Source organism: Podarcis melisellensis (genome assembly GCF_964234715.1).
Source record: "Podarcis melisellensis genome assembly, chromosome: 11".
In the NCBI taxonomy this organism is placed as follows: domain Eukaryota; kingdom Metazoa; phylum Chordata; class Lepidosauria; order Squamata; family Lacertidae; genus Podarcis; species Podarcis melisellensis.
Window position 1 is genome coordinate 43,297,589 of NC_138543.1, and position 26,881 is coordinate 43,324,469.

General features: G+C 42.1%; 1 protein-coding gene across 1 annotated transcript in view; it reads left to right on the forward strand.

The window, feature by feature from the left end:
* Nucleotides 1-26,881, forward strand: part of HCN1 (hyperpolarization activated cyclic nucleotide gated potassium channel 1) — a 178,253-nt gene that overhangs the window by 79,182 nt on the left and 72,190 nt on the right. The window contains exon 3 of the mRNA XM_081929652.1: nt 23,844-24,005. Coding sequence (XP_081785778.1) covers nt 23,844-24,005 — 162 coding nt within the window. The remainder of the gene's footprint in view (nt 1-23,843; nt 24,006-26,881) is intronic.

Below are 26,881 nucleotides of genomic sequence, written 5' to 3' on the forward strand. Positions count from 1 at the left end.
GGCCGTTTTGGATTAATTATCATGCAGTTCCAAATTGTGGCTTTCCATAAGCCCTCTCTGCTCTTTTCAATAGAAACCTGCTGGAGCTAATGCTCAATATTATATTGGGCAACGAATAATTAGGCATAAAGCACCGAGACAGAGACTTTGAAAAATGAGCATAGCGGAAACCAACATTCAGTGTGCTGTTGTTTTGAAGAAACCATGGCCACCAAAATAAGATGGTGGACAGTGAACCAAGAGTCAATACCATTGGTATCTCTTGCACCATCCGGCACCCAGATCTTCCTAGGGAGATATATCTGCTTCAGCAGCAAAGGCACTCCATAGCCCTGGCCTTTCCCTCGCCATACTTGCAGTTCATTGACTAACAATACTGCTCTAAGGGCAGCTATCAGGTATGGCCAGTGCAGAAGGTTATTGTTGCAATTTACTCCCGCATGCTGCCCACTTACTTTGCTGGCTGATTGAGCTCTTAGTGCCTGACCTTAACTAGCCTCTGCTCCTTCCATGAGCATCTTGATCTAGTCAAATAAATGTTCAGGTTAACGGCCCCGCTTGAAGTTTGCTATGCCACTGTACTTGTCCTAGTGCATCAATCTTGCTACTGCCCCTGAGCCTTGGAGAAGATCCAGCAAATGCTTAACCTGTATGAACCCAATCTTGGCAGCACCTCCCAGTAGCATCTGATGCACTCAGAAGGCTTTCATGTACGGTTTTTAAAAGATAGTCTAGGTTTGCCTCTGAGCAGTTTGCAACTGTCCCGATGAGTTTATTTGCATATTCTTTCTTCCCTTGCTTTGCCTTCCTCCTTCTCAGGGTGGTGCACAACTTGATGAAAAGTATGCACAATAATTTTAATGCACAATATGAGCAATAACTATGCACAGTAATCAAAGCACCTGTAAAAGCAAAACAGCAGCTCATCCATAGTAGTAAGTCCTTTGCATGGAGAGGATGACAAAATGCTATTGGGTGACAGTGAGAAGGTGGAACTGCTTAATGTCTGCTTTGCCTCTGCCTTCAACCAAAAGGAAAGCAATGCCCAACCTGGTGATAACAGAATAAATGTTGCAAGAAGGCAGCTGAAGCCCAAGATAGGAAAAGAGATGGTAAGCGAACACCTAGTTGCTTTAATCAGTGATGGCCAAACTTGGCCCTCCAGCTGTTTTTGGACTACAACTCCCATCATCCCTAGCTAACAAGACCAGTGGGCAGGGATGATGGGAATTGTAGTCCCAAAACAGCTGGAGGGCCAAGTTTGGACATCACTGCTTTAAATGAATTCAGATCTCCAGGGGCTGATGAGCTGCACCCAAAGTTACTGAATGAGCTTGTGAATGTAATCTCAGAGACTCTGTCTATAACCTTTGAGAATTATTGGGGAATAAGTGAGGTCCCCGCAGCAGACTGGAGGTGAGGAAATGTAGTTGTCCCCCCTTCAAAAAGGGAGGAGGAGGAAGACCCAGGTAACTACTGACCGATCAGCTTGATGTCGATACCAGGAAAGGTCCTAGAAAAAAATAATTAACCAGTCCATCTGTGAGGACTTAGAAAAGGATGCTGTGATTACTAAGACCCAGCATGAGTTTGTCAAAAACAAGTCATGCCAGACAAAACTAATTTCTTTTTTTGGGGCAGAACTACAAGCTTGGTGGATCAGGAATGCTGTGGATGGAGTATATCTTGATTTCAGTAAGGATTATGACAGAGCCCCCCATGATATTCTTGTGGAGAAGCTGGTAAAATGCAGGCTGGATGAGGTAACTGTTAGGTGGATTTGTAGCTGGTTGGCTGACTGAGCCCCAAGAGTGTGCACTAATGATTTCTCATCAACCTGGAAATAAGTGTCAAGTGGGGTGCCACACTGCCACAGGGTCAGTGGCGTAGCGTGGGGGGTGCAGGGGGGGCCAGCCGCACTGGGCACAACATCTGGGGGTTAGGGTTAGGGGCGCAAATCCACGTGTTAGGGGGCACAAATTACTTGCCTTGCCCCGGGTGCTGACAACTCACGCTACGCCACTGCACAGGGTTCTGTCCTAGGCCCATTGCTGTTCAACATCTTCATAAAAGACAATGGGTGTTTCCCATTGTGTTGAAAGTAGGTCCATGCCAATATAAATGTGCATGTTTCTGTACATTAGATGTCTGTACATTGTTCTGCATGATGCTTTGGCCTCTTGAAATTGCCTTTATGTGCCAGAAAGAAAAATAAGTAACACCCCTAGTCCCAATATTAGAAACTCTTACGGGAACTTAAATATTTAGAGTGCTTAAGGGAATCAAGTCCATGTCTAACAAAGTGATTTTTGGCTGAAATATTTGCAGAAACTCAGGTACTTGTGGCAGAAATCTCCAGCAATCCTTCAGATGTTTCCACAACATTGTGTCCTTACTTTACATCTCTGTGTGTCTGGTTTTTTAAATAAAAAACCCCACCGTTCTTATTATTTCAGAAATAGAGGGAATAGGATGCACATTATACAAGCCAGTGCAGAGTCTTCTGAATTGAGTGCAGAATACTGAATACTCTACTGCAAGCTTCAGTTTTTCAAATCATTCATAAATGATATCAAGGGGCAGAGTGAGAATGCAGAGCTTCGACAATTTGTGACAAGGAAGGAAAGGAGTGGTTTTGACTGAAAAGTGTCATCACAGTAATATGTTTGCTATTCCAGCTCAATATTGCTCAGTCCCAATAAACAACTAAATGTTTAATGAACAAGATTCTTCTGAGAGCCAGTGTGGTGTAGTGGTTAAGAGCGGTAGTCTTGTAATCTGGGGAACCGGGTTCGAGTCTCCGCTCCTCCACCTGCAGCTGCTGGGTGACCTTGGGCCAGTCACACTTCTTTGAAGTCTCTCAGCCCCACTCACCTCACAGAGTGTTTGTTGTGGGGGAGGAAGGGAAAGGAGAATGTTAGCCGCTTTGAGACTCCTGAAGGGGAGTGAAAGGCGGGATATCAAATCCAAACTCTTCTTCTTCTTCTTTGATAGTTATTTGATTTTATCCTGTTTTTCATACACTATTGTCTTGTATCAAACAAAGGCTCTGCCCCCAGGCTTTCAAACTAAAAAGGTTCAGTGCAGATGGGAATGTCCAAAACTTGGTGGATGCTGATAATCAGCTATGAATGCTGTCAGTTCCAAATGAAATCCATGGAAGTCCAAAAAAATACTTGTTTCTCCACTTTTTGGACATTAGTGAGTAGATACTGGAGCTGTGAAATTTGTCCCAATACATTAGCTCCTATGCATATTACTCACATGAATATTAAATTGTAACTGCTGCCAACCAAACTGATTCCTTACCAAAATCATTGCTTGGTTTCATAATTTGAACTTTAACATCCAAATCATTCAAGCAGCAGCTTTGCTGAGAGATTGGAGTCACAGCTACTGGCATCCAAATGACTCTCCCCACCGCCAGGTGTATGGGCAGGCAGTAAAATACTGGAAGTGGAATCAGGCTGGTTCATCACAGCAAAACAATAGTGGCTGCCTCGTATCTCCACATTTACAAATCTTAGACACTTACTTTTAAGACGTGCCACATGGGAATCCCTTGTAGATGACCACTGTGCCTGGAGACACACAGTCAGTTAGCAGTGACCAGAGGAGGAATGACTGCTGGGAGGATTGCAGAGAAGAGAATAGCCATGGTGCATCGGTATCCAGTTCTTGCTGTATTGCAGGACTGTAGATTCTGAGACTGTTGTGAAGTGCTAAGTTCACGAAACGACACTTTTCAACTTGCAAATCCAGGAGCTGAATGCCATTGGCTGGATTAGGCCAGAGGTAAAAGTGGGTGAAGCAATGGATGAGACTCTTAACCTTTGTAGAATAGCCTATATTCCAGCCGTTCAAAAGTCAGAGTGTTCTAATACAGCCCCTGAAACACATCCTTCTATGCAGGCAGGTAGGAGCTATTACTGCTTTATGGCAAGTGGGTATCTTGCCACATGAGATGTAACCTTTTCCTTGAGCTCACATTCTGTTGTTTTTGAGACAATGTCACCCAGTGTCATGGAGCATGCATTTTAAAAGTTAGCATTGCCATTATAGGTGTGTGGGTATATACAGTGGTACCTCGGGTAACAAACACCTTGGATTATAAACACTTTGGGTTACAGACTCTGCTAACCTGGAAGTAGTACCTCGGGTTAAGAACTTTACCTCAGGATGAGAACAGAAATCGTGTGGCGGCGGTGTGGCGGCAGCGGGTGGCCCCATTAGCTAAAGTGGTTCCTCAGGTTAGAACGGTTTCAGGTTAATAGCGGACCTCCGGAACAAATTAAATTCGTAACCAGAGGTACCACTGTATAGACAGAGGACCCTGTAGCACCTTAAAAATCAATTATGATTCACTTGCTTCATCTGATGAAGTCAACTCGTTTGTTTGTGTGTGTGTGTTTTTAAAAAAAACATGTCTCTGTTAACTAATCAGCAGTTTACATGCTACACAAAAGCAGCAGTGAGTCACGCTTTTGTTTATCCACTAATGACTGCCAAGAGGACTCATGCATCTCCCCCATGGTAAAGTTCTCACCAAGATTCAGAAGGTCACAATTTGCCCTAAATGGTTCCTGCTCTTAATCAGCACATCCAGAACTGCTTTGCCATTGGAAAAGACACAGAATTGTATACCTTGTCTGTCTGCAGGATTACAATGAGGATAACTGGAAAGCATGTGATAAGTATAGTTTTCGAGAGGTAGTTATGAAAGGGCACCAGGAATCCTCAAAAGGAGAACTCTCCTCACGACACCTCATTGCCACATGCTCCTGAATCAGTTGTGTGTCCAGGGAGAGATGAAATACAATTATGGGAAAACCTGGTCATATTATGTCTTTCAGGAAATTTATTTTTTGCCTTCCTCTCCTTCAAGAGAGGGTACGAATTTGCCTATGATATAAAGCATAAGCAAATTGGATGCAAATCTGTGTGCTCTTTTGTTGTTGGGTCAGAGGACCCAATCCACCTCCTGTCTACATCTGCTTGGCCACTATGAGAACAGGATACTGGACTTGATGGGCCTTTGGTCTAATTTAGACAGGCCCTTCTTACTAGGCAAATTATGGCATTTAAGCCAATGCTGCCAGTTTCTGTGAAAGAAAGAAAAAATGCTGCCTTTTTGTTTCAGAAAGAGATTTAACTAAATTAGGCTTTTCACATTATGTAACATCACGGTGCAAAATTAATGTCATTCTCCTTCGAGAGTTTCTGCTGCTTGAGCCTTATCTTAACAATCTTAAATCCACTTCTGTAAATGAGCAAAAGTCCTCCCAGTTTAACAGACAGCTGAAATTAGAGTTCCTCACGAATCACCTCACATTTGCAAGTGCAAAAAGAGAAGAAAAAAAATTCTATTTATTGTTGAATGTGCAGTTGCAGTAAGATTTGGGTACACAAGACTCCTGGGGGCAGTATGTGGCAACTGAAACTGATGGATCCCAGTGCTTGTGCAGTAGAGAAGTCAGTAATGTGGAAACTTGAAATCTTTCTTTGCTGGTATGAATTCAACCTGTATCCTCTGAAGTGCATTCAGCATTAGCCCTGTTGGGGAGTTCAGTCTCCCTGCATGCAAGCCGACACTCAAGGAGAAGGGTCACCTCTACACAGTTTAGAGCCCTCCATGAGTTTGAGGACCAAGATCCATGAGCCCTCTCCACTCCTGGGAGATTCCTTGAGCAGTTGAAAGAACCCTGCAGTATCAAGCCATGAAGCTCACTAGAGTGACCTTGAGCCAGCCACCATCCCACATCAAACGGATGCTGTAAGAGTTTAAAAAAGAGGGGTGTAGGGGTAACGCTCCATATTGCGAAGGCAAACATCGCACAAAGATGTGCCACAGTATGTTGGTTGAGGAGCATTACTCTTGCTTTCTCTGACCTTTTGCCTTCTTGGCTAGAAGACAGGGTTTTCCCCTTGACCTTTTGTCTTTTCGCAAACTGTTTGCTTAGACATGTCACTTGGCTGGATCAGGACGGGTGAAACTGGCGTTATCAAGTATCAGAGGAACATTTGAGGGAAGCACCTGCTGACACGTGTATTTGCTAATGCTGGAAATGTGCTTTGATGGAAATACGTTAAGTTCAGGGTGGTTTCGCTACTGTTTCCAATTGTTGACTTCTGCTAATAAAAGGAGCCTTTGCAGAGCTAGCCGGCAGCTTGCTTGGAGCATGCTTGCTTGCTTGCTTCGGCACAGCTCACATGCATTCAACTCCCATGCTGTATTTCTACGGGGGGGGGGGGAGAGAATGAACGAAGTATGCTACCAGTGTGCATGCCAGTGTGAGCCAGTGTGGTGCAGTGGTTAAGAGCAGTAGATTCGTAATCTGGGGAACCGGGTTCACATCTCCGCTCCTCCACATGCAGCTGCTGGGTGACCTTGGGCTAGTCACACTTCTCTGAAGTCTCTCAGCCCCACTCACCTCACAGAGTGTTTGTTGTGGGGGTGGAAGGGAAAGGAGATTGTTAGCCACTTTGAGACTCCTTCGGGTAGTGATAAAGCGGGATGTCAAATCCAAACTCTTCTTCTTCTTGAGCTCACTGCAGAAAATGATTGCTAAAGATTAAATAAATAAATCTGGCTGTATCGTGTTGAGGTCAGGTGTGTAAATGAGAGAAGGATTAGAGGTAGACAAGTGTTTGTGACACCCAAGAAGCAAACTATTAATGGGAGCACCTTTTTCAGGTGGTCCTCTATCTTGGCCCTAATTTAACACAGGATATACCTGAAGATGTTTGCTAACTTCTCTAAACATTAAATGTGTCTGTAGTTGCAAGCTCACGTATTTTGGGATGCTGTGGCTTTTCCCACTTCATGAGCACAGTTGCAAAGAGAGGTTGCCGTCTACACAGAATGGTGCACTGCTCAACGATATTTGGGCCGAGTAATAGCCTGTGAAATTAAGACTGTAATATTAAGACTATTTCATAGATGTGAGATGTATAGAGTAACTTCTTTGTTCGGCTATGACCTGTATCTTTCCAAAGAGATAGCACTGCAAAGGTTCCTTTACGGTGGAGAGAAAGGGATTGGCATATAAGCAGTTATGGCTCTTTAAATACAAATTGGTTAAAAATGAAATGGCAGGGGCACCAATTATATATCCTGAAATATCCCAGACACAGGAGGATAATTTCAATTTGAACTCTTTTGTGTCTAAAAATAGGTTCCTGCCTGCGCCGGGGAGGATGAATGTGACCAGTGTAAAGCTCAAGAATTCTGCAGGACACTATTTGACGTTACAGGATGTAAAATATTCATGAATGATTGCATGCTTATTTTTTCCACTATTGTATCAAAATACCTGCTGTACCATTTATAGCAGGAGATTTTGTTTGAGCCCTGCCACCCACCTCCTTTCAATAAAAAGCCATTTGCCTTGATAAGCAACACATTAAAGGGGATAATTTCCATAATAAATATGCAAGAATAACTTGTTATTGAAGTGCTTTTGATATTTGGGCGGGGGGGAGAGAGAATAGTCTCTGTGCGTAATTTCAGTAAGAAAAAAAATGTCATCTCAACTGCAGCAAAACTCAAAAAGCAAAATAAAAGGCAGGGAATAAGTAGCACCATAACTTTCCTAGTATATGTGGAACTAGCAACAAAACATTGCAGTTTATTCTCCATCCTAAATGATGGCTTTTTTTTTGAAATTTCAGAGAGAATTCCTTATTTGTGTTTTAGTTTTATTTTTATTTAAAAAGGATTCTGTTAGCAGATGTCATATGGGAAAAGAGTGCAGGGATAGCACATGCTTTTTTATAATAATATTTATTAAAGTTTCAAAAAAGTTACAAAAATGAGAAAGAAAAAATGAGAAAAAAAGAAAAAAAAGAATATAAAATACAGAAAAATAAAAGCAGTTAAAAACATTTCCCTCTTTCCATGTCTTATCTTTCATTTACTTATTTCCCTGACCTCCTCACACCTCCCTTTTTTTGTATTCTAGTTCAATTAAATATTCCAGCAAATCCTTTCCTGCACATGCTGTTTTGCTGGTTGAGGCGAGCATCTCTTTCCTGGGTTGCATAGCAGCACCCGTGAATTGCTGTCTTCCAGCAAGATCTCACTGAGATCTTGTGCACTCTGCAAGATCTCAGTGAGATCTTGCCAGAAATGGGTGCTGCTTCTTTGCTGGTGTCAGGACAGGCAGGGCAGCTGTAAGGGTGCCACCTATTGGACTTCTGCCACCCGAGGCAGCTACCCTCCTTGCCTCGTGTGTGGGCTGGCCCTGGCTGGGTGACACAGCTGTAAGCATTTCCTGTGTCCCAAAATGTTTGGAAGGTCTAACTGGGAAAGAGTTTCCACTAAAAACCACCTGATATTGACCAATTCTGGGGTGCTGGGTGAGGTGGCCTGTTTTAAGATTCTGTGCTTTATTATATTTTTTTATGCAAGCATTAGATTCAGTGCTCCCTTAACTGGAATGCTAGAATGACAAGCTCATTGGAGCACATGCTGGCAGAGACTCTTAACCTGATTCTCTGTTCAAATCAGATTGCTTTTGAATTTGTTTAGAGCCATTAACTACAGGCTGTTTCATAGATTTTCGAGGCGGGAATAGATCTCCTATATCATCAGAAGCATCTCCTTGACTATGCAGCAGTGTTCCTGGCAGAGCGCTTGCGGGTGTTTTACAATTTAGTGCATTCACCTGTATAAATGTGTCGGTGAAGGCATTGTGCAGTTTTTAAAGCATAGCTCCTCCATGCTGTTAAAAGGGCAGGAATGATTCTAGGTGGGGTGACATTACCAGGCATACAAAAAAGGGGTGGGGTAATATCCAATGCAGTCTGGTCCATTAGGGCGAATGGGGGAACCTCAGGATTCAGCTACATTAGCAAAGAAAAATCATTTTATATGCGTTATAACACTGTGGCACCGGATGGCGCTGTGGAGCTCCGTCTTTCGCCAATGTGATTTCTCACTTTGAGGTTTACAACGTGTTTGTCTGAAATGCTTTCCTGATGTGTCTACATGCAGCCTCAGTCTATCCTCAGGCAGCCCCGACCTGCCTACTTCCTTACATGTTTATATATGGGGGGGTGGAGCCCAAAAAAGAATATAAACTATAGTCTTATAAGGGAAAAATGAATTTTCCTGTTGTGGCAATTCCCCTTTCATCACTGCCTGGCACAATAAAGGTTTTTCTTTTGTGAGGGCAGTCAAGCGAAAAACATTGGGACTGCCTAAGTGTTTTGTCCAGCCCTTTAAAGTCTTGAACCCTTCAGAGATGGGAATCTACAGTCATTCAATGAATGCCCTCCCTCCTAAAAATGAAGAAAACCATATGCATCAGCAGTGAAGGCATAGGGAGGATCTTTAAGCTTGTGGTAGAGTAAATGCTTTGCAAACACAGGGTCCCAGCTTCAATCTCTAACATTTCCAGTTTTTCCAGTTAATGGGATTGCACTCGAGATCACTGGAAGTCAGAGAATGCAGTTCTGGACTGGATGGAGGAATAGTTCAACTGCTCAAGTCAGCGCGTTATGTTTCTACACTATTTTATTTACTCTGGTACAGATACCTGAATACAAAACATCAGTTTAAATGCCAGCGCATGTGAAAATGGTCTGTTTCCTCTTTCAAGCATCCTACTAAAAGCAGATAATAGAATTCTACAAATGATAAATATATGGAACTGAGCTGAATCATTATTAAACATCTGGCTGAAGTTCTCTAAACACCTATATTGCAAAATTTAATATCATAAGGGGTACTAAGCAATGATATATGTTGAGATCTGGCTTTAATCAAAAATGTAACATCTACTTTCTGCTTCCCAGAAAAGTTTCCTATTTGTAGCTACATACAGATGTTATTCTACACTGTGATTACAGTTGATCATCATAACATATAGCCAAATGAAATATTTGATCCCAAAAGTGCCGTTAAAAAAAAAAGAAAGATTAAATATCTGAGGGGAAAATGAATGTAATGTTTTAAAATCCCTGTCCTTTGTACTATTGCAAAGTAATAAAATGCAAAAGGTAATTCACAGAAAAGGCAGCATGTTGAAGAGAAGAAGAAGAGTTTGGATTTGATATCCCGCCTTTCACTCCCTTTAAGGAGTCTCAAAGCGGCTAACAATCTCCTTTCCCTTCCTCCCCCACAACAAACACTCTGTGAGGTGAGTGGGGCTGAGAGACTTCAGAGAAGTGTGACTGGCCCAAGGTCACCCAGCAGCTGCATGTGGAGGAGCGGAGACTCGAACCCGGTTCTCCAGATTACGAGACTACCGCTCTTAACCACTACACCACATGTTGGGGATTGAATTATGTGCATATGGTTTTTAGTATTATTTATATGACTAGCAGGCAGGTTTTGAATTACTTGGAATCTGTTAATCAGCTTTTCTGGCAGATCTGCTGAGGGAGCATTAGAATCGTCCAGTCAAGACTCAAGAAAGAAAGGCCCAAATTAGCTGTGAACCATTTCTAGGGACATGCAGTGCATCCCGCTGGTTAAATTTCTCATTTGGGGAGAAGCAGGCCAGTTATTCACTAATATGTGATTCAAAGATGAACAGAGAATGTCTAGCTCCACTTTCGTCTGCATCTACTGTATATACAGATACCAGTTCAGATCTTCCCAGCCTTGAGCTTATGCTACCCAAATTGCAGCACCTGTGGAGGAGAGAAAGAAGGAGGAGGAGGAGGAGGAGGAGGAGGAGGAGAAGAAGAAGAAGAAGAAGAAGAAGAAGAAGAAGAAGAAGAAGAAGAAGAAGAGGAGGAGGAGGAGGAGGAGGAGGAGGAGGAGGAGGAGGAGGAGGAGGAGGAGTTTGGATTTGATATCCTGCTTTATCACTACCCGAAGGAGTCTCAAAGTGGCTAACATTCTCCTTTCCCTTCCTCCCCCACAACAAACACTCTGTGAGGTGTGTGGGGCTGAGAGACTTCAGAGAAGTGTGACTGGCCCAAGGTAACCCAGCAGCTGCATGTGGAGGAGCAGAGACGCGAACCTGGTTCCCCAGATTACGAGACTACCGCTCTTAACCACTACAGCACACTGACTATGGTGAAGCAACTCTTCCCACACTCCGCTTCACTGGATGACCCTGGGTTCTAGAATAATGAGAAGGGGGAGGACTGCCCACTTTTTCAATACCATGCATTTCAATACCAGTGGGGCTGAGAGACTTCAGAGCAGTGTGACTGGCTCAAGGTCACCCAGTAGCTGCATGTGGAGGAGCAGGGAATAGAACCCGGTTCCCCAGATTACGAGTCTACCGCTCTTAACCACTACACCACACTGGCTCTCAGAAATAAAGGCAGGCTCAGAGTAAACCTGAGGTATATATGTTAAGGCAGGGCCAGCTCCAGGTTTTGGAGGGACTTTGGGCAAAAGAGCTCTCAGTGGGCCCATCTCCTCTTTGTGACTGCCACAGTGGAACGGTCTCCCTCGGGAGGTTGTGGACTCTCCTTCTTTGGAGGTTTTTAAGCATAGGTTGGATGGTCATCTGTCATGGATGCTTTAGCTGAGATTCCTGCATTGCAGGGGATTGGATTAGATGACCCTTCGGATCCCTTCCAACTCTACGATTCTTTGCTACTCATTCACTTAACTCAGGGATAAGGAAGTTTTTCCCCCTCAGGCTGACGGCCACAGTCCTTTCTGGAAAGCCTTCATGTGTGTGAAGCTAAGGATGTAAATCTGATCTTTGTACAGAAGGCTAGTTTTACAAACACTCAGGCATTCTCCGTCCAGGCATGCGAAAGGAATTACCACAAGGTAAAAGTAGGGCCAGTGAGAGGTATGGCCTGGGGAGAGGGTAACCTGAAGGGCCCCATTTGGCCCCTGGCCACCCCTCACTTACCTTTTCTTCTGCTCAACTTAGTCCACACATCTGTCCAGAAGGAGAAGGCAAGGCAAGAGAAGGTGGATGCTGTGTCTTCTCACTCTGGCCTTTGCATGTTTGGAGAGGGTAAAGTTGAGCAGCTGAGCCTGGACGCATCACTCCCCCCCCCCCCCGGCAAAAAAAAGATGAAATGCAGCACCAAATTAGGAAGTAAATAGATGCAACAGCAGCAAGGATATTACTCGCTAAGAACTGGAAAACTCAAGATCTACCCACACTGGAAGAATGGCAGATGCAACTGATGGACTATATGCAATTGGCGGAGATGACTGGCAGAATCCGAGACCTGGGAGAAGAAAGGATTGAAGAAGATTGGAAGAAATTCAAGATTTATCTACAAAAATATTGTGACTTAGTGGAATGTTAAGAAGGATGCTTGGTTATAAATAATTGGCCATCACTAAAATAGATCAGAATTTGGTAACAAGAGAGATTAAGAGAAACAAAATTTGTAGGAGAATTTTTTTTATTGTATTTTAATAAGTGGTTATAAATTTGGAAATAAGATGATAATTTGCTTGACAAAAATTTATTAATGATGCAAGTGGGAGCGGGAGACGTGAGGAAGTCTAAGGATGTTATGAAATTTTGTAAAAACAAAGCAACACTGTTTATTATTATTGTATTTCTTTTCTAAAAATTCCAATAAATATCTATTAAAAAAAAAGGAAGTAAATAGATGCACACTGTACATTTGCATATGCTAATATGTCTCTCTGTGTGTCTATATATATACACATAAAGTTAAAGGTAAAGGTACCCCTGACCGTTAGGTCTAGTCGCAGACGACTCTGGGGTTGCACGCTCACCTCGCTCTATAGGCCGAGGGAGCTGGTGTTTCTCCGCAGGCAGCTTCCGGGTCATGTGGCCAGCATGACAAAGCCGCTTCTGGCGAACCAGAGCAGTGCACGGAAACGCAATTTACCTTCCCGTCGGAGCGCTACCTATTTATCTACTTGCACTTTGACGTGCTTTCAAACTGCTAGGTGGGCAGGAGCAGGGACCACCGAGTAATGGGAGCTCACCCCGTCATGGGGATTCGAACCGCCGACCTTCTGATCAGCAAGCCCTAGGTTCTCTGGTTTAGACCACAGCACCACCCACGTCCCATATGCAAATTTAGAAACAATAATTTAAGCAGAAATGCAACCCATCTCCCCATTCTAGAGAAGAACTGTGCCCAGGCGTACTCACTCTGTCTACTGTCCAAGATTCAACCTTTACATTGCGCTTGAATCAGCCACCCCTTCAAATAGAGGACTGACCTCTAACAGCCCTTCAAATACATGACTGTCCTCTGTAACATAGAAGGCATACACACCCACCCTAGGGACCACACAGACCAGTGGTCCGGTAAGAGCTAAAAAGTAGTAGTTGTCACTGCCATTGCTGTGGTGTCCTGGGATGAGGAGAAGTCAGACAGTAGTGTGGTTTGTACCACAGAAACATGCCACACTGACCACACCGCTGCTTTGACGTCTCAGTCTGCCGCACCAACAGCAGCACAGGGAGGTCACTTTCCTATGTTCCTCTCTGCTCAGCTCATTTAGTAAAGATTTACCCCTCTCCCCGCAATGAATTAATGTGAAGCACGTCTAATACTTTTTAGAATTTTTGTTTTCCAGTTCCGATGGCCATTTGTTTTATGAAAACAACTTACTGACGATTTGATCTTTGTGCCTTTGTATAAAAGCTATTGATTAAAACGGGTTATTTATAAGAACTTGCTGTTATTCTAGATTTAGCCGTTCATGTTCTGAAGGGGATAAAATGATGGAAGTATGAAATCCAATATTTCTGCTTTCCACGTAATACAATTTTTTTCTGATTAGAAAATAAAATAAGCCCAGCTTTCGCAAAAAGCTTTTATACGTGTCAGTTGCGCCACTAGATGCAATTTTCTTCACAGTAAATAAGCAAATAAAATAATGAATCAATATTAATTAATTAATTAATATCAGGCTTCAAGCTCATTTCTTTTTTAAAAAGGAGAAAATACCTGGGACTCCTTCAGGAGAAAAGGCAGGATGTAAATGAAAATAAAAACAACAATAATAAACCCTTTATCATTAGGTTGTTATTTTATCTACTTTTCTCAGATGGGGCTCCTAGAATAGTATTCTGTGTTTAAAATATGACTGAAGAATAGATTAAGGGCATTAAACACAGTTGTATTTTGAACCCCTTTCTTGATAATTTTTTATTTTATTGAATTCTCTACCATGATTCCGGGTTGAGTACTGCCAGTCAGAAGATTCTCCAAGCACTTAAAATAGACAAAAACATCCTTTAAGATTCATATTATAGTAAATTTACAATCTATTTAATTACTGCCATGTACTTCTAAAGGCAATTTAATCTTGCATAATAACTTTAGTACCAGTGAAATGTACTACCAATTTTTTACCTTCCTTATTTATTTCTAACCAAACCCTTCACCATAGGGTCCCAGAATGGGTTACAGCCATATAATATGACATTCTAAAAGTAGATAGGAAAAAAACCTGTTCCCGCTACAACAGAACAGAAAATTCAACAAAAGAGGTTCATCCCACAAAACAAAACATTTTCGCTGTCCAAAGGCTGGGGCAGATATGTACATCTTCAGCAAAAATGATATACTGAAGATGCTAGATGCACCTCCGTGGGGAGAACTACAGGGGTCAGCAAACTTTTTCATCAGGGGGCCAGTCCCTCAAACCTTGGGGTGGGGGGGGGAACTATATTGGGGGGGTGAACGAATTCCTATGCCCTACAAATAACCCAGAGATGCATTTTAAATAAAAGGACACATTCTACTCATGTAAAAACACGCTGATTCCTGGACTGTCCACAGGCCAGATTTAGAAGGCGATTGAGCCCGATCCGGCCCCCAGGCCTTAGTTTGCCTACCCATGGTTTAGAGGGTGTTGGAGAGAAAGCTCATTCTGGACCACCATTCCCCACACTTCTGAGGCTAGTGGAATTCCCCTCTGTCATGCTACATTACAAACTGCTGTTGAACCTGAGAGGAAGTTAAAAAGAAATTGGTATCTGCAATTCAGAGGAGAGTGGAATACTCAAAAATTCCATGGAACCAGCACAAGCCCTTTACACAAGCTGAGCATTTCTTTCAATGGCATTTTAAAGCCAAAACTGTTGCTTTAGATGTATGATTTATGATGCACTTTGAGACCTATTAAAATATGGCGAGATTTATGTTGCCCTCTAGTTACAATAAAATGAAAAGAGTAACTTTTCTGATCTTACTCCAACAAATGGAATGTATTCTAACCTTGAATAATGATTTGTTTAACTTATGGTGACATCTGGAAAGTGCAGCTCACCTCATTTCTTACAGAAAATCAGAACTATATAGGCCACAGAAATGATTAAAAATATGTAAGGACTTCTGTATGAGGAAATATTTAAAGGATTACAGCTTGTCAGAGAGGGGGAATAGGAGTTGACATGATCAGAATTTATCAAAACAATGAATGGCTTCAGAGAAAGTAAACAATGTTATTATTGTTTGTTCCCATCCTTAAGTAATCTTAGTTTTTGCTTGTTAATGGAAATGAGAGAATAGCCAGATCTAAAAAGTTATGGCCGCTAGCATTTTCTTTAGATAAGCGCATTCAGCAAGATTGGGAAATTTGAGGCTGTTCAGACGTTATTGGACTACAACTCCCATCTTTCCTGGCCGTTGGCTGTGCTTATTGAGGCTGATGGGAGTTGAATTCCAGCAACATCCTGAGAGCTACATGTTCCTCATCCCTGGCATTGACAAAGAAAGTGCTCTCTTTTTGTACTGAGGAAAGATGGATAAGCATGAAATGGTACAAAAAAAATCATTAGATTCATTCTTGGCCAAATACATTAGATTCATGAAATTCTTGCCAGCCCAAGCTTTGAAGGCAGCTAAAAGGTTTACAGGCTATTTTCTGTATCGCTCCAAATGTTGACTCATGTGGAACTCTCCATAACAAGGGGCATTCCTCTGTTGCTCATTTGGCACCCAGCATATCCTTCATTGTCACAGTGAGTAATGTTCAGGGTAATTTATCATGAACCATGCTCCTTAATATTCCTGCAGCCCTTGTAAGAGATTGGGAGACTTGTCCCTGTAGACTTGTTTAGATTCTGGCTTCACCCGATAAGATTTTTTGGAGTGACTTCTTGTTTTGCAACTCATGTTTAAACCATCCCTGGAATGTATCCATTTTCAAGACATCTGGGTAATTAATTCTTGCAGTGCTGGTCACTAAAGTCATTGGCATTGTTCATGCCTGAGAGCAAACGCAGGCTGTGGGAAAGGAAAGAATATCATCCCACATCCCTGAACTCTTGCTACTGGTAAAAAGTTAATCTGGGCTGCATCTTTCCTTGCAGTTAGAACAGAGAGGGAAAATAGCACCACTGAACTTGACCTGGCAGTTGCCCATATTATATTTACATCCATTATTCCTTTATCTAGAATATAGTGTTGCCTGGTTTGTGGAATATAATAAGATGCCTTATTCTGAAACAATCCTTTGGTGTATCTAATTCAGTGTTGTCCAGTCCATCCTTTTTTTAATCTGGTGCCATCCATATTTTATTTTTTATTTTTGACTGTTGGTCCATCATGGTCAATGATGAAGGATGACTGGAGTTGTAGTCCAAAACATCTTGAAGGTACCATGTTGAGGAAGACTGGTCTTCCTCTGACGGTCAGTGGCAATCCAAGGTTTCAGAACGGAGACTTTCTCAGTCCTATCTGGACATGCCATGGATTGGACCTTGGACATTTCGCATGCAAAACATGTTTTATTCTACTGAGCTACCCCAGCCTTCGCCAACCTGGTGCCTTCCAAACTATCCCAGATTCAATTCCTAGCATCTCCTGGTGGGGACCTTCATTGAGATCAATTTAAGAAACCAGGAAGAAGAAACTAGGAATAAATCCACAGTGAAGAAATGTAGAAATTGTCAGTGTTTGTAAAAAAAAAAAAGAAGAAGAAGAAGTTCTGACCACCCTTTGTCGCCTCAGCCTTGTCCTCGGACCCTTTTCGGCATAAAAGAGTCCACAAGAAAAGTATCCTTGCAGAATACTTTCTGCTTTTGTTCTTAAAAGTCTTTCTGCAAAAGTGACTGACCAACTGTACACATCAACACTACCAGCTTTCACTAACCAACCAACCAACCCAACACCAAACTAACATTTCTCACTCTATATATACAACCCAGTGCAGGCTGCTGACTCATGCTGACCCAGCTTTTTAAGCATTAAAGAAACAGCGGCCAATTTTTAGCCGTGACAGAAAGTGGACAGAGTCATATAGATTATTTTTTTTTTTTTGCACTGCCCCTTGTATCAGACAATTTGATATAAGTTTATTAGTCAGTTGGATGCTAGTAGGGAGTGGAAATCAGACCAATGTACTGTAAGGAAGCCTTCCCAATGTTTATTCAGGATGGGGATAAGATGGAGATAGTAGCCAGGTTTCTGCAACAAACCACAACAGTATTTTAATGTTAGATGCAGATTCTGTTAAGCTATTTTATTGTACTGAACTTTTCTAAATTTTGTCTATACGCAAGTATATGAGTATAAAGGGGAGTCCCCCCCCCAAGGGGGGGGGGGTATTAGTACCCGTGCTTTTTAACTTGTGCATAAATGACCTGGTGTTAGAGATGATTAATGAAGTAGTCATGTTTGCTGATGACACCAAATTGTTGTGGGTGGTTGAAAAAAAGGGGGATTTCAAAGAACGCCAATATTTCAAAATTGGGTGAATAAGCATTAGAATGGCAAATGCTATTCAATATAAGCAAGTATAAAGTGATATACATTGGGGCTACGAATTTGAACTTCAAGTATACCCTAATGAGTTCCGAACTGGTGGTGACTGTCCAGGAAGAAAACCTTGGGGTCATGGTGGATAGCTTAATGGAAGATACAACCCTGGGTGCAGCCTCTGTGAAAAAGTTGAATTTCACATTAGGGATCATTAAGGAGGGTGTCAAAGCGTGTTCTCCTTCATGGAGGGCACGTGTTGCGGTGGGGGCCGCCAGGACACTCCAAAGTTGGGGGTGGGCTAACTGATCGTTGGCCACTGATGCGATTGGGGCTTCCCTGGTTGTTGGGAAGAAATTAATGTTGCCATTTATTGATTGACAGCCAGAAATGCTAAAACTCCTTGCACGAGGTTAGGGCTTCCTCTTTTCGCACGTGCAGCGGATTGCCCGTCCCTCCCTCCCTAGAATAGGGTTGTTTGCTTTGACCTTGCTATGCCTGTCATGGGGTCATCTGCTTTGGAGCGGGGCCCTGGTAGGAATTTTGTCCATCTGGCTGATTGGCTGGGGCCATTTGGTTTTTGCCTACTGCGTAGCAAATCGTCACAACTTGTAAGGTTGCGGTTAGGCATTGGTTTATGGTTTGGTTGGTTGAGGGGCATGGATTGGCTGTGCCTGCCCCTCTAATGCTGCTGCTGCTGCAAGGGATTATGTTAGAGGAATTGGGGGCTAACTACTGCTTGTCCACTCTGTCAAGGGGGCTCGGGCCATAGCAATGAGCTCCTGGTTGCATTTGGGGTGAGGGCAGGTTCCCTGCTCCGCGTAACCCCCAAGTGTATTCCCCCATTCTGACTTTCGCATCGTGCAGAATGTCAGTCTGTCCCCCATGGTGGGGGCAGATAGTCGCAACCAATGCCTAAGCAACCACTCACAAATTTGTATTTTAATAAAGTTGTGGCCAAAATTATGCCAAAACCTTAAACAAAAATTCTGTGTGAAGTGTGAGTCATTGGGGTGGACCTGGGGACCTCGACACGCAAAAGTAAAACAGCCAAACTCATAATACCTTTGCAGCCATGCTAAGAATATTACATACAATTCTGCTCAAAAAAGGATGTTGTAGAGCTGTAAAATATGCAGAATAGGGCAACCAAAATGTTCAAGGATCTCCCTATGATGGAGGGTCACAATATTTGGGGTTTTCTGTGTAGAGAAGGGTGAGTAAAGGAGGCAATGGTAATGAAATGCATGGTATTGAAAAAGGGGGCAGTCCTCCCCCTTCTCATTAGTCGCTTTGAGACTCCTTAAAGGGAGTGAAAGGTGAGATATCAAATCCAAACTACTACTACTACTACTACTACTACTACTACTACTACTACTCTTCTTCTTCTTCTTCTTCTTCTTCTTCTTCTTCTTCTTCTTCTTCTTCTTCTTCTTCTAAATGGCTTACTATTATTTCCAGATGAGGTCAACATGTGGAACTCAACTCTACAGATCACTATTAACTGCTTCTTTGAATGTGGTACCCCTGTGGCCAAAAGGATCACCTAGTTTCTAAATGAATCTTGTACTTCTCTCTACATCTGTACTAACTATGCTTAATATTCACCTTACCTCTGCAATAATAGTGGACTTGGTGAGAATGTTTGTGTGTGTGTGTGTGTGTGTGTGTGGCTCCATTTGTTTGTTCGTTCACAGTCCATTTGGGGTTAGGAAGTCTTGCTGTGGAATAAATGAGGTCAGCACAATGAAACTGAATGCCATACTCACTGAATTTGAGTTTAGAAAAAAAATAACACATTCAAAAGGACACAAAACACTGATTGCCTTCAGCTCAAGTTTTCTAGATACACGTTTGATTAAAATTAGTGTGCACTTCATTAAATCTCTCTGGTGTTTTCCCCTTCATCATTAGTTTAGCCGAATCCAAGCTTTCTACACTCATTAGCAGCTTTGCATAAACCATGTAACCAGATTTAAAATTCTTGTATATGCCTACCCACTTTTTCTTTTGCAGAAAGATTAGTTTCCCAAAGAAATATACTGAAAATTAACTGTATATATATAAGGATTCAGTTGAACAAACACTGCTGCCTTCCAGGTAAAATAAAATATTGCACTCAGCAGCTGTTTTACATGCTCTTTGTTCTCAGACTCAGCTTCTATTTCACGCCTAGCAAAGAGTTACAAACTATATAGGGCAATAGGGCTAGACTTGACTCTGCTGACGTCAATGAGAGAAGTCCATTTGTCTTCAACAGACGTCGAATCAGGCCAACAGTTTGCTATTGATCTTTTGCTGAGAACACAAGTGTCAACAATAGTTGCTTAGTTGACATGCTGCCTATCTAGAGCACAAGATGAATCTGCTGAAATGGCTTAAGAGGTTTCTTTGTTAACTTTTATAGCTTCTAGTGCATGGGTGGCAACCTGCAGCGTGCGTGATACCATAAATGGCACATGCCGTGACCGATTGCAGCACACCTTGAAGAAGAGGCATGCCTGGACGGTCTGTCCTGTGCTCTTTGGTTGTCTGCTCCTTGCTCAATAGAAGCAAAATCATCTGTATAAAAGAGATAGGAAGTGTTGATTTACTTACTGGCCTGGACAACATTAAAAAGAACCTGTAGCAGACTTGCCTGGGCCCCATGGAGACGGTGGGTCCGTACAAGATCACAGCATCTCAGACAGAACTGTCAAATTAAAACTTGTCTGACCAGCTCATAGATCAGTAATTGTGGAGTGGCTACGTTCTGTGTTATTGATATGTCCATTAGTAGCCTGGTAATCTCAATTCTAATCTCATGCAATCATTATGAGCAATGTAATGGCTCACTGTGGAACACAAGGGTAATGCTGATTTGATTCAGAGTCAGTCTTCTACTCTAAGCATTTAAGGAATGCTTGGAGTAGAAGACTGATTCTGAGGTCTTGAAGAGGTTTTGCAAGCTGCAGTAGTAGAATGCAATGGTCTCGTTAATCAGTGATCTGGCTTTTCAGATGTTGCTCCAAAACATGTAGGCTCTACTGCAAACTTCAGATGGGGACAATAGCATGTATAAACCTGGCCCCTCTCTGCACATTGTTCATATGTTCAGCAGCAAAATTGTGCTAGTATTTATTTGGGGGGGGGGTGAGGGGGTTAAAGTGCAGGTGTTAAAGACTAATTAAAATGCACAGATGTTTTATTCCATGTATCTAGTTAGTTTCCACATCAGAGTGCAAGAGTGCACTTAGCTGCCTTCAAAAAGACCTGAACAAATTTTGTATGGAATTATTGGGAGCCACAAAAAATGACTTTGCTCATCATTACTCATATTCAGAACAGATCTATTGAAATTAGGGGACTAGTTTAAGTTAAGTGCATTGATTTTAGTGGGTCTGCTCTGAGTATGATTAACCATACAGTGTCATTAAGGAACATGACTAATGCAAGGATATACGTCTTTCAAATGAAGCCAAAAGATCAGGATGAGCTTTGTAATGTTTAAAGAATTTTAGGCACAAAGTGGCTTCCTAGTAAATACCTCTGAATAAAAAAGGGATTATTAATCAAGTGTGAATGAAACTGATAATAGTGCAATGAACCTCTTTGACTTCAGAGGCCAATCCCTTCTCATAACCATCAGCGTCGCTGCTGATCCGTTCTCAGTTTTTGCTGAAGTTGTTTTCAGCAAGGTGGTATAAAGGGGTTACAATATACAGTAACTAAGTTTATAAGAAAGGTCTAGTTTGTATGAGGAACACAATGTAAGGGGTTCAGCTTTAGAGTACCCCCTCCCCAAGATTTTGCCTATCATGAGATTGACATATTTGAAAACTGTAATGAATGGTAATGAATTATAAGCTGTTGTTGATGATTTTAAAAAAAAACTATATTGCTTTTTACAAATGTGAGTTATATCTTGCAATTTGAAAAAGTAATTAGCCAAATTAATTAAATATATTAGAGCACCTCAGTGTAGCTTGCAATGTATGTGTATTTAGTAGGATTTATCTTAACACTGTCTTAAGTAACCTGTGGTTTCTTTCCTCCTTTTCTTTTTTTCCTGCAAATGTTCAGTGTAATGCTGAACTGAACAGCGTAGGATTATTTTATAGCAACAGAGTTATCTATCACCGGCATGTTTTTATGGCAATCAGCTCCTGTTCAAGAATTTAAAAAACCAAAACCCATTCTAAACTGTCATTGATGAAACAATTGCTTGATACTGATCACCATTGCATTGAGAGTATTTTTAGTTTTGATAAGTTAGGGCAGTGGTGGCTATATTATATAGAACTGTATATAGAGCAGTTAGTTGACCGTTTTGGAAAACTAGAAACTTGGGAGTTTCATTAATGAAAAATGATCTCTTAAAACCACATTCCGGGGAATCATTTATTTATTTAAAGCATTTTCATCACAGCTAACAACCAAGATTTGTTCCAGCGTGATTTGAACAACCTATATATAAGTGGCCTGGTTTTGTTTTGATTTTTTAAAGGTGCTCACCACCTGCAGGGTCTGACTTAGAGTTAAACTGGATTTGGAAAGTGTTTCTGAAATGCCAGCCAGTTATAGTTAAGTGCCTAAAAATGGACCAGACCAGACCAGACATTTAGGCTTCTAGGTTTTATAGTTTGGGCCATGGATGTCTTTTTGACGGGTCCCTTTAAGGAGAAAAGATTTGGCCTCCATCCTCACTTCAAATATTAGAAAAATGTTATCACATACCCTTGGCTCAGAAGTTATTTATTTACATGAGTTCTACCTGTTTTGGTTCTACCTGTTCACCTCTTTCTGACTGCTGTCCTACAGGTTGGTTTTAGTTATTTGAGGTTTTAGTTATTAATATTTTAGTTATTAATAGGGAGAAGTGGCTTTGTGGAATGGGGTTAGCCATAGGACCAAGAACTACACATGGGCTGAAGTGGGTTTAAAATGACCAAAACTTTAATGGACACCGCTCATGGTGTTCAGCATAGCATAGGGCCAAGGATTCAGGCATTAGGTAAACAGGCTGATGCTATCCCAGCCCCGCCGCCAGTTTGCATTCTAGGATAATGTTGAGGCAGGGTAGGAATATCAGGCTTACCAGGCAGGGATTTAGGTTTGGTGGCTCGACCACCAGTACACTTTCCTCTTCCACCCAGTAGGATTGCTCTGTTAGTAAGTTTTCTCATCCGCAAAATGGCTATATTTCTTACTAGTGAAGTGAAGCTGTTGCTGGGCTGAACAAGATAAAGGCAGTGTGAGTGCATCTCTATATTTTCCTTCAGAAGGCAGGGTGTGGATACATACACTGTGCTTTGGATAGAAATTTGAGGCAACCGCAATTGTACAACTAATAAATAATATTTGCATGTTGTCAAGCCCCTACCTAGCTATTGCCTTAGGGAGACCTACACTGCGGTAGCATTACAGAAGTTAGACAGGAAACCCCAACAACAATAGTATCAAATTCACAGGACAAAAAATAATATTTGTAAAAATACTTTGAAATCATCAGTGATACATTTGATAACAGCAGAATGTTTTGTAAAACCAAATGTGTTATAGAATTTAGTGCTTCTATTGCTTATTCTTCTGTGTTTAGAATCAATGCACACTAACATGCCTCTGGTATTGTTCCAACCATTTAGCGACTCAGCAAATTTTCACCGCACGGCACCCATATGAAGTTTGTGTCATTCCCAAATCGGAAATGGAGAACTGTGTGGATGGAGCATGCTGACATTTGCACCTGTTCATCTAGTTAATACTGGGAGAGATGGACATTTCCATTCAACCATACTTTTGGTACAGCAGGGAACTTGTGGTCTTCCAGATGTTGTTTCACCCCCAGCCCGTATGGCCAATGGTCAGGGATGTTGGGGCTTGTAGTCTAACAACATCTGGAGGGTCGCAGCTTTCCCACCCCTCCTTTAGTGCATACAGAAAATACTTTCCAGGCCAATTTGTCTACAAAGAAACTTCAAGGACTGTAAAAAAATTCTGAATGGTGGACACCATCAAGGCCTCTTGAGCTGCCTGGCTCTAGAGGATTTTCTTTATTCTCTGTTGATTAAATATGCTGCTAGACCCCGCTTCAACTGCCAAGATATCATGGCAGCATACAAAGCTAAAGGAAAATAGAAACAGATTCAGAGTGATCACTTGCCTTGACAAGAGAGGACTCATCAAGTTGCACGGTTTTGGTCTCATTGTCATACAATTTCTAATTTTCTCTACAGATTTTCCACATGACATATGATCTTGCAAGCGCTGTAGTGAGAATCTTCAACCTGATTGGAATGATGCTCCTCCTTTGCCACTGGGATGGTTGCCTTCAGTTTTTGGTACCATTGCTCCAGGATTTCCCGCACGATTGCTGGGTGTCCCTAAATGGTATGGTTGTAAGTATTGTTCATTTTTCATTGTGTTTTTTCAAACGTCCTTTTAAGAGCTGTAATGAAGAAGGCATATATTCAGAGCCTGTACAGTATGTACAGTTTGCTAGTAAGGTTTTGAAGGTTGTTTTTTAGCTGATGTTGATGATGATGATGATGATGATGATGATGATAATGGGACCAGACATCAGCAATAGATAATCAAGTGGCAAGTGCAGTGAAATATTTCGATGTGTCCCTGGGCACCCGTGCTGGGAATTTCCATGTGTTTCCTCTGAGCCAAGAGGAAAGCAGGGGAATCTGCCAGACCTGTCAGTCAACCCATCATTTCTCTTTGTCTTGCTTCCTTTTCCTCACCTGCCATGCTGGTTCTGACTCCCTCTTCCCGCTGAGCCTGCCATTCCATCCCTTTTCTTCTCCCTCCTTCTCTTTTCTCTGCTGCTTGTTCCAATTTCTGCCTTTCCCACCCACAATGCAACTGGAACAATGTTATGGCGCAATGCAGAGAGATTCTGACAATGCATTGTGGAAGAACATTGCTGTCCAGCTGTCTGCCGACTGCTGCTATTCCAGGGCACTTCAGTGGCTGCTGTTCCTAGGCAGAAAAAGTACTGTGTAAAAAGAAAGAGAGAGGGAGAGAGATATAACCTCTTTAGAATAGATGCAGCTGCCCTGGCTTCTCATAGCAAGTCCAAAGTGTTTTAAACCAGGGATGAGGAATCTCAGGCTCAGCGGCCAAATGCAGTTCTCCAGTCCATTCTGTCCATCCCTGCGGACTTTCTCTGGGCCATAACTCTCACTGACCTAACTATGCCCTCCTTGAGTGCTTTTGCCCGGCTGGGATGACTCCTTGGAATCTGATAATGCCTCTATGCACCTAATACGTAGGTGGAGGAAGGATGGGTGTAGAGACTTCAGTTGTTGTGGCTGAAACGAGCTTGCTGTGCACTGTAAACTGTAAGAGTCACATCTTTTGCTCTGCTCATGTCTGCTCCTGGCCCCTGGAGGGCTGCCCACGAGAGAATGCAACTCTGTTTTGAACCTTCACCTGCCTCCCATTAAAATGGAGATCTTTTGTCTGAAAGCTCCCCATTGTCACCACCAAAAACATAAAGGTGAAATACTCTGGCATGTCTCTAAGAATCTGAGGCACCTGAGGATCTGATGAAATTGGCATATAGTTCCCAGGAAATTGATGAAGAGAGATGTGTGGGTGCTGGGTTGCAAGAGGCCAACTGAGAGTGACAGAGATGCCCATAGGCTCGAGGAAACAATGGCTAGTGGAGAGATACAATTGTAAAACTGACTTATAGCAAAAGAAGAAGAGAAAGAGAAGCACTGCAGAAGCAGATGGCTCAGGTATTTGGCTAAATGTGTTCTCACCCAAGGTAATTGATGGCTTGTCCCTAGGAACTGCTGACCACTGTGCCACATGGTGAGTCATGCAGCTGCAAGCTCTCAGGAATGAGACTTCTGGATCTGGTTTTGTTCCCCCCACCCAGGCTGGCCAGTGAGGTTGGTTGTTGTAGCAGCAGGGCAATTAATCAAGGGCGGGCAGAGGTGAAGGGAGCCAGGGAAAGAATGGAAGTTTCCAGCTGAGAGTGCAAATATATTGTCTGGATGTCAGGTTCATCTGCAGATGGCCTCAGGTCTATCCATTGAGAACCAATAGAGAGGTGGACCTGGAAGCTTCTCAGAGATCAGGCCCATCCAGTCATCAGAACTTCCAGAAACGGAAGACGTGTTCTCAGATGTTAATTATGGATGTTTACGTACTTATTTGGAGTGTTTACCCACCCATCGTAGTTCAGAAAATGTCCTGTTAGCACCCTTGTCAGATGCCCATATACCTGTGTTATTTGTTTCGAGTTTTCTATGCAAGACACTAACAAAAGTTTTGACACAGCTTTTGAAAAACTTGGCTGCCAAAATAAAAAAAAAATGGAAAAGGAAACTCTGAGTGGTATGCAGCTTTTTTTAAAAAATACATCTCAATTTTTTCCCCTTATGTACTTCTGACACGTTGACATTTCTGGGAGATGACACTAAATAATGAAAGGCAGGCATGTAGGGGGAGATCCTTAAAGAATTCTAAGACTGGCTGTTCTCCAAGTAGAATGTCTAATAATCAGTTATGCTTATGTGCCCAGATTAATTGCAGAGTGATTCATGTTTTGGCACAATGAGCCCTATTTTTTAAATGGGTTAAAAGAAAGTTCAGCGTTTTCAAATAAGAAGTAATCTGGAAATGTTGTTTTCCACGGGCAGAGCAATGACTGCCTTGAACCTGTTATCTTTTGTCTGTAAGCGATGATCAGTGATGGATGATCAGTTCAGGAAAAGTGAAATCTCCATAACTCACCTGCCTCTGCAGTACGCTACCAGTGGACAACATGCCTTCTTAGCCTAGCATATGTGCTATGAACCATCAACACCTACGACCCTATAAGTTGCATCTGATTGATGTTACTGTTCATGCCCTTCTTACACAAAGTAATTATTATTTTAAACTTCTGCAAAAAAAAAAATCATTTGCTTCCAAAATGTGCTAAATTATTAATTTCTCTTTCATTGGGCATTCCCCAGAGTTATTATTTTTTTGACAACTGAAGATAATGTGAATGATCATCCTGATTTCGCCAATTGATGTTTGTATTGCTATGAAAGTCTTGCATAGGTGAATGGGAGGCACGTCTTCAGGTTCATTTTCAAGTAGATGAAAGAAAGTTGGGAAGAGGACCTATAAGCTTGTTGGGGGGGGGGAAATGTCTGTACTTGTTTCTTTGTAATGGTGTAAGAAAACAGTGGGATTGTTTGTGGGACCAGATTCTGGCCCATTGCTGCCCCATTGCTGCTGCTGCTGTGTTAGAATCATAGAATTG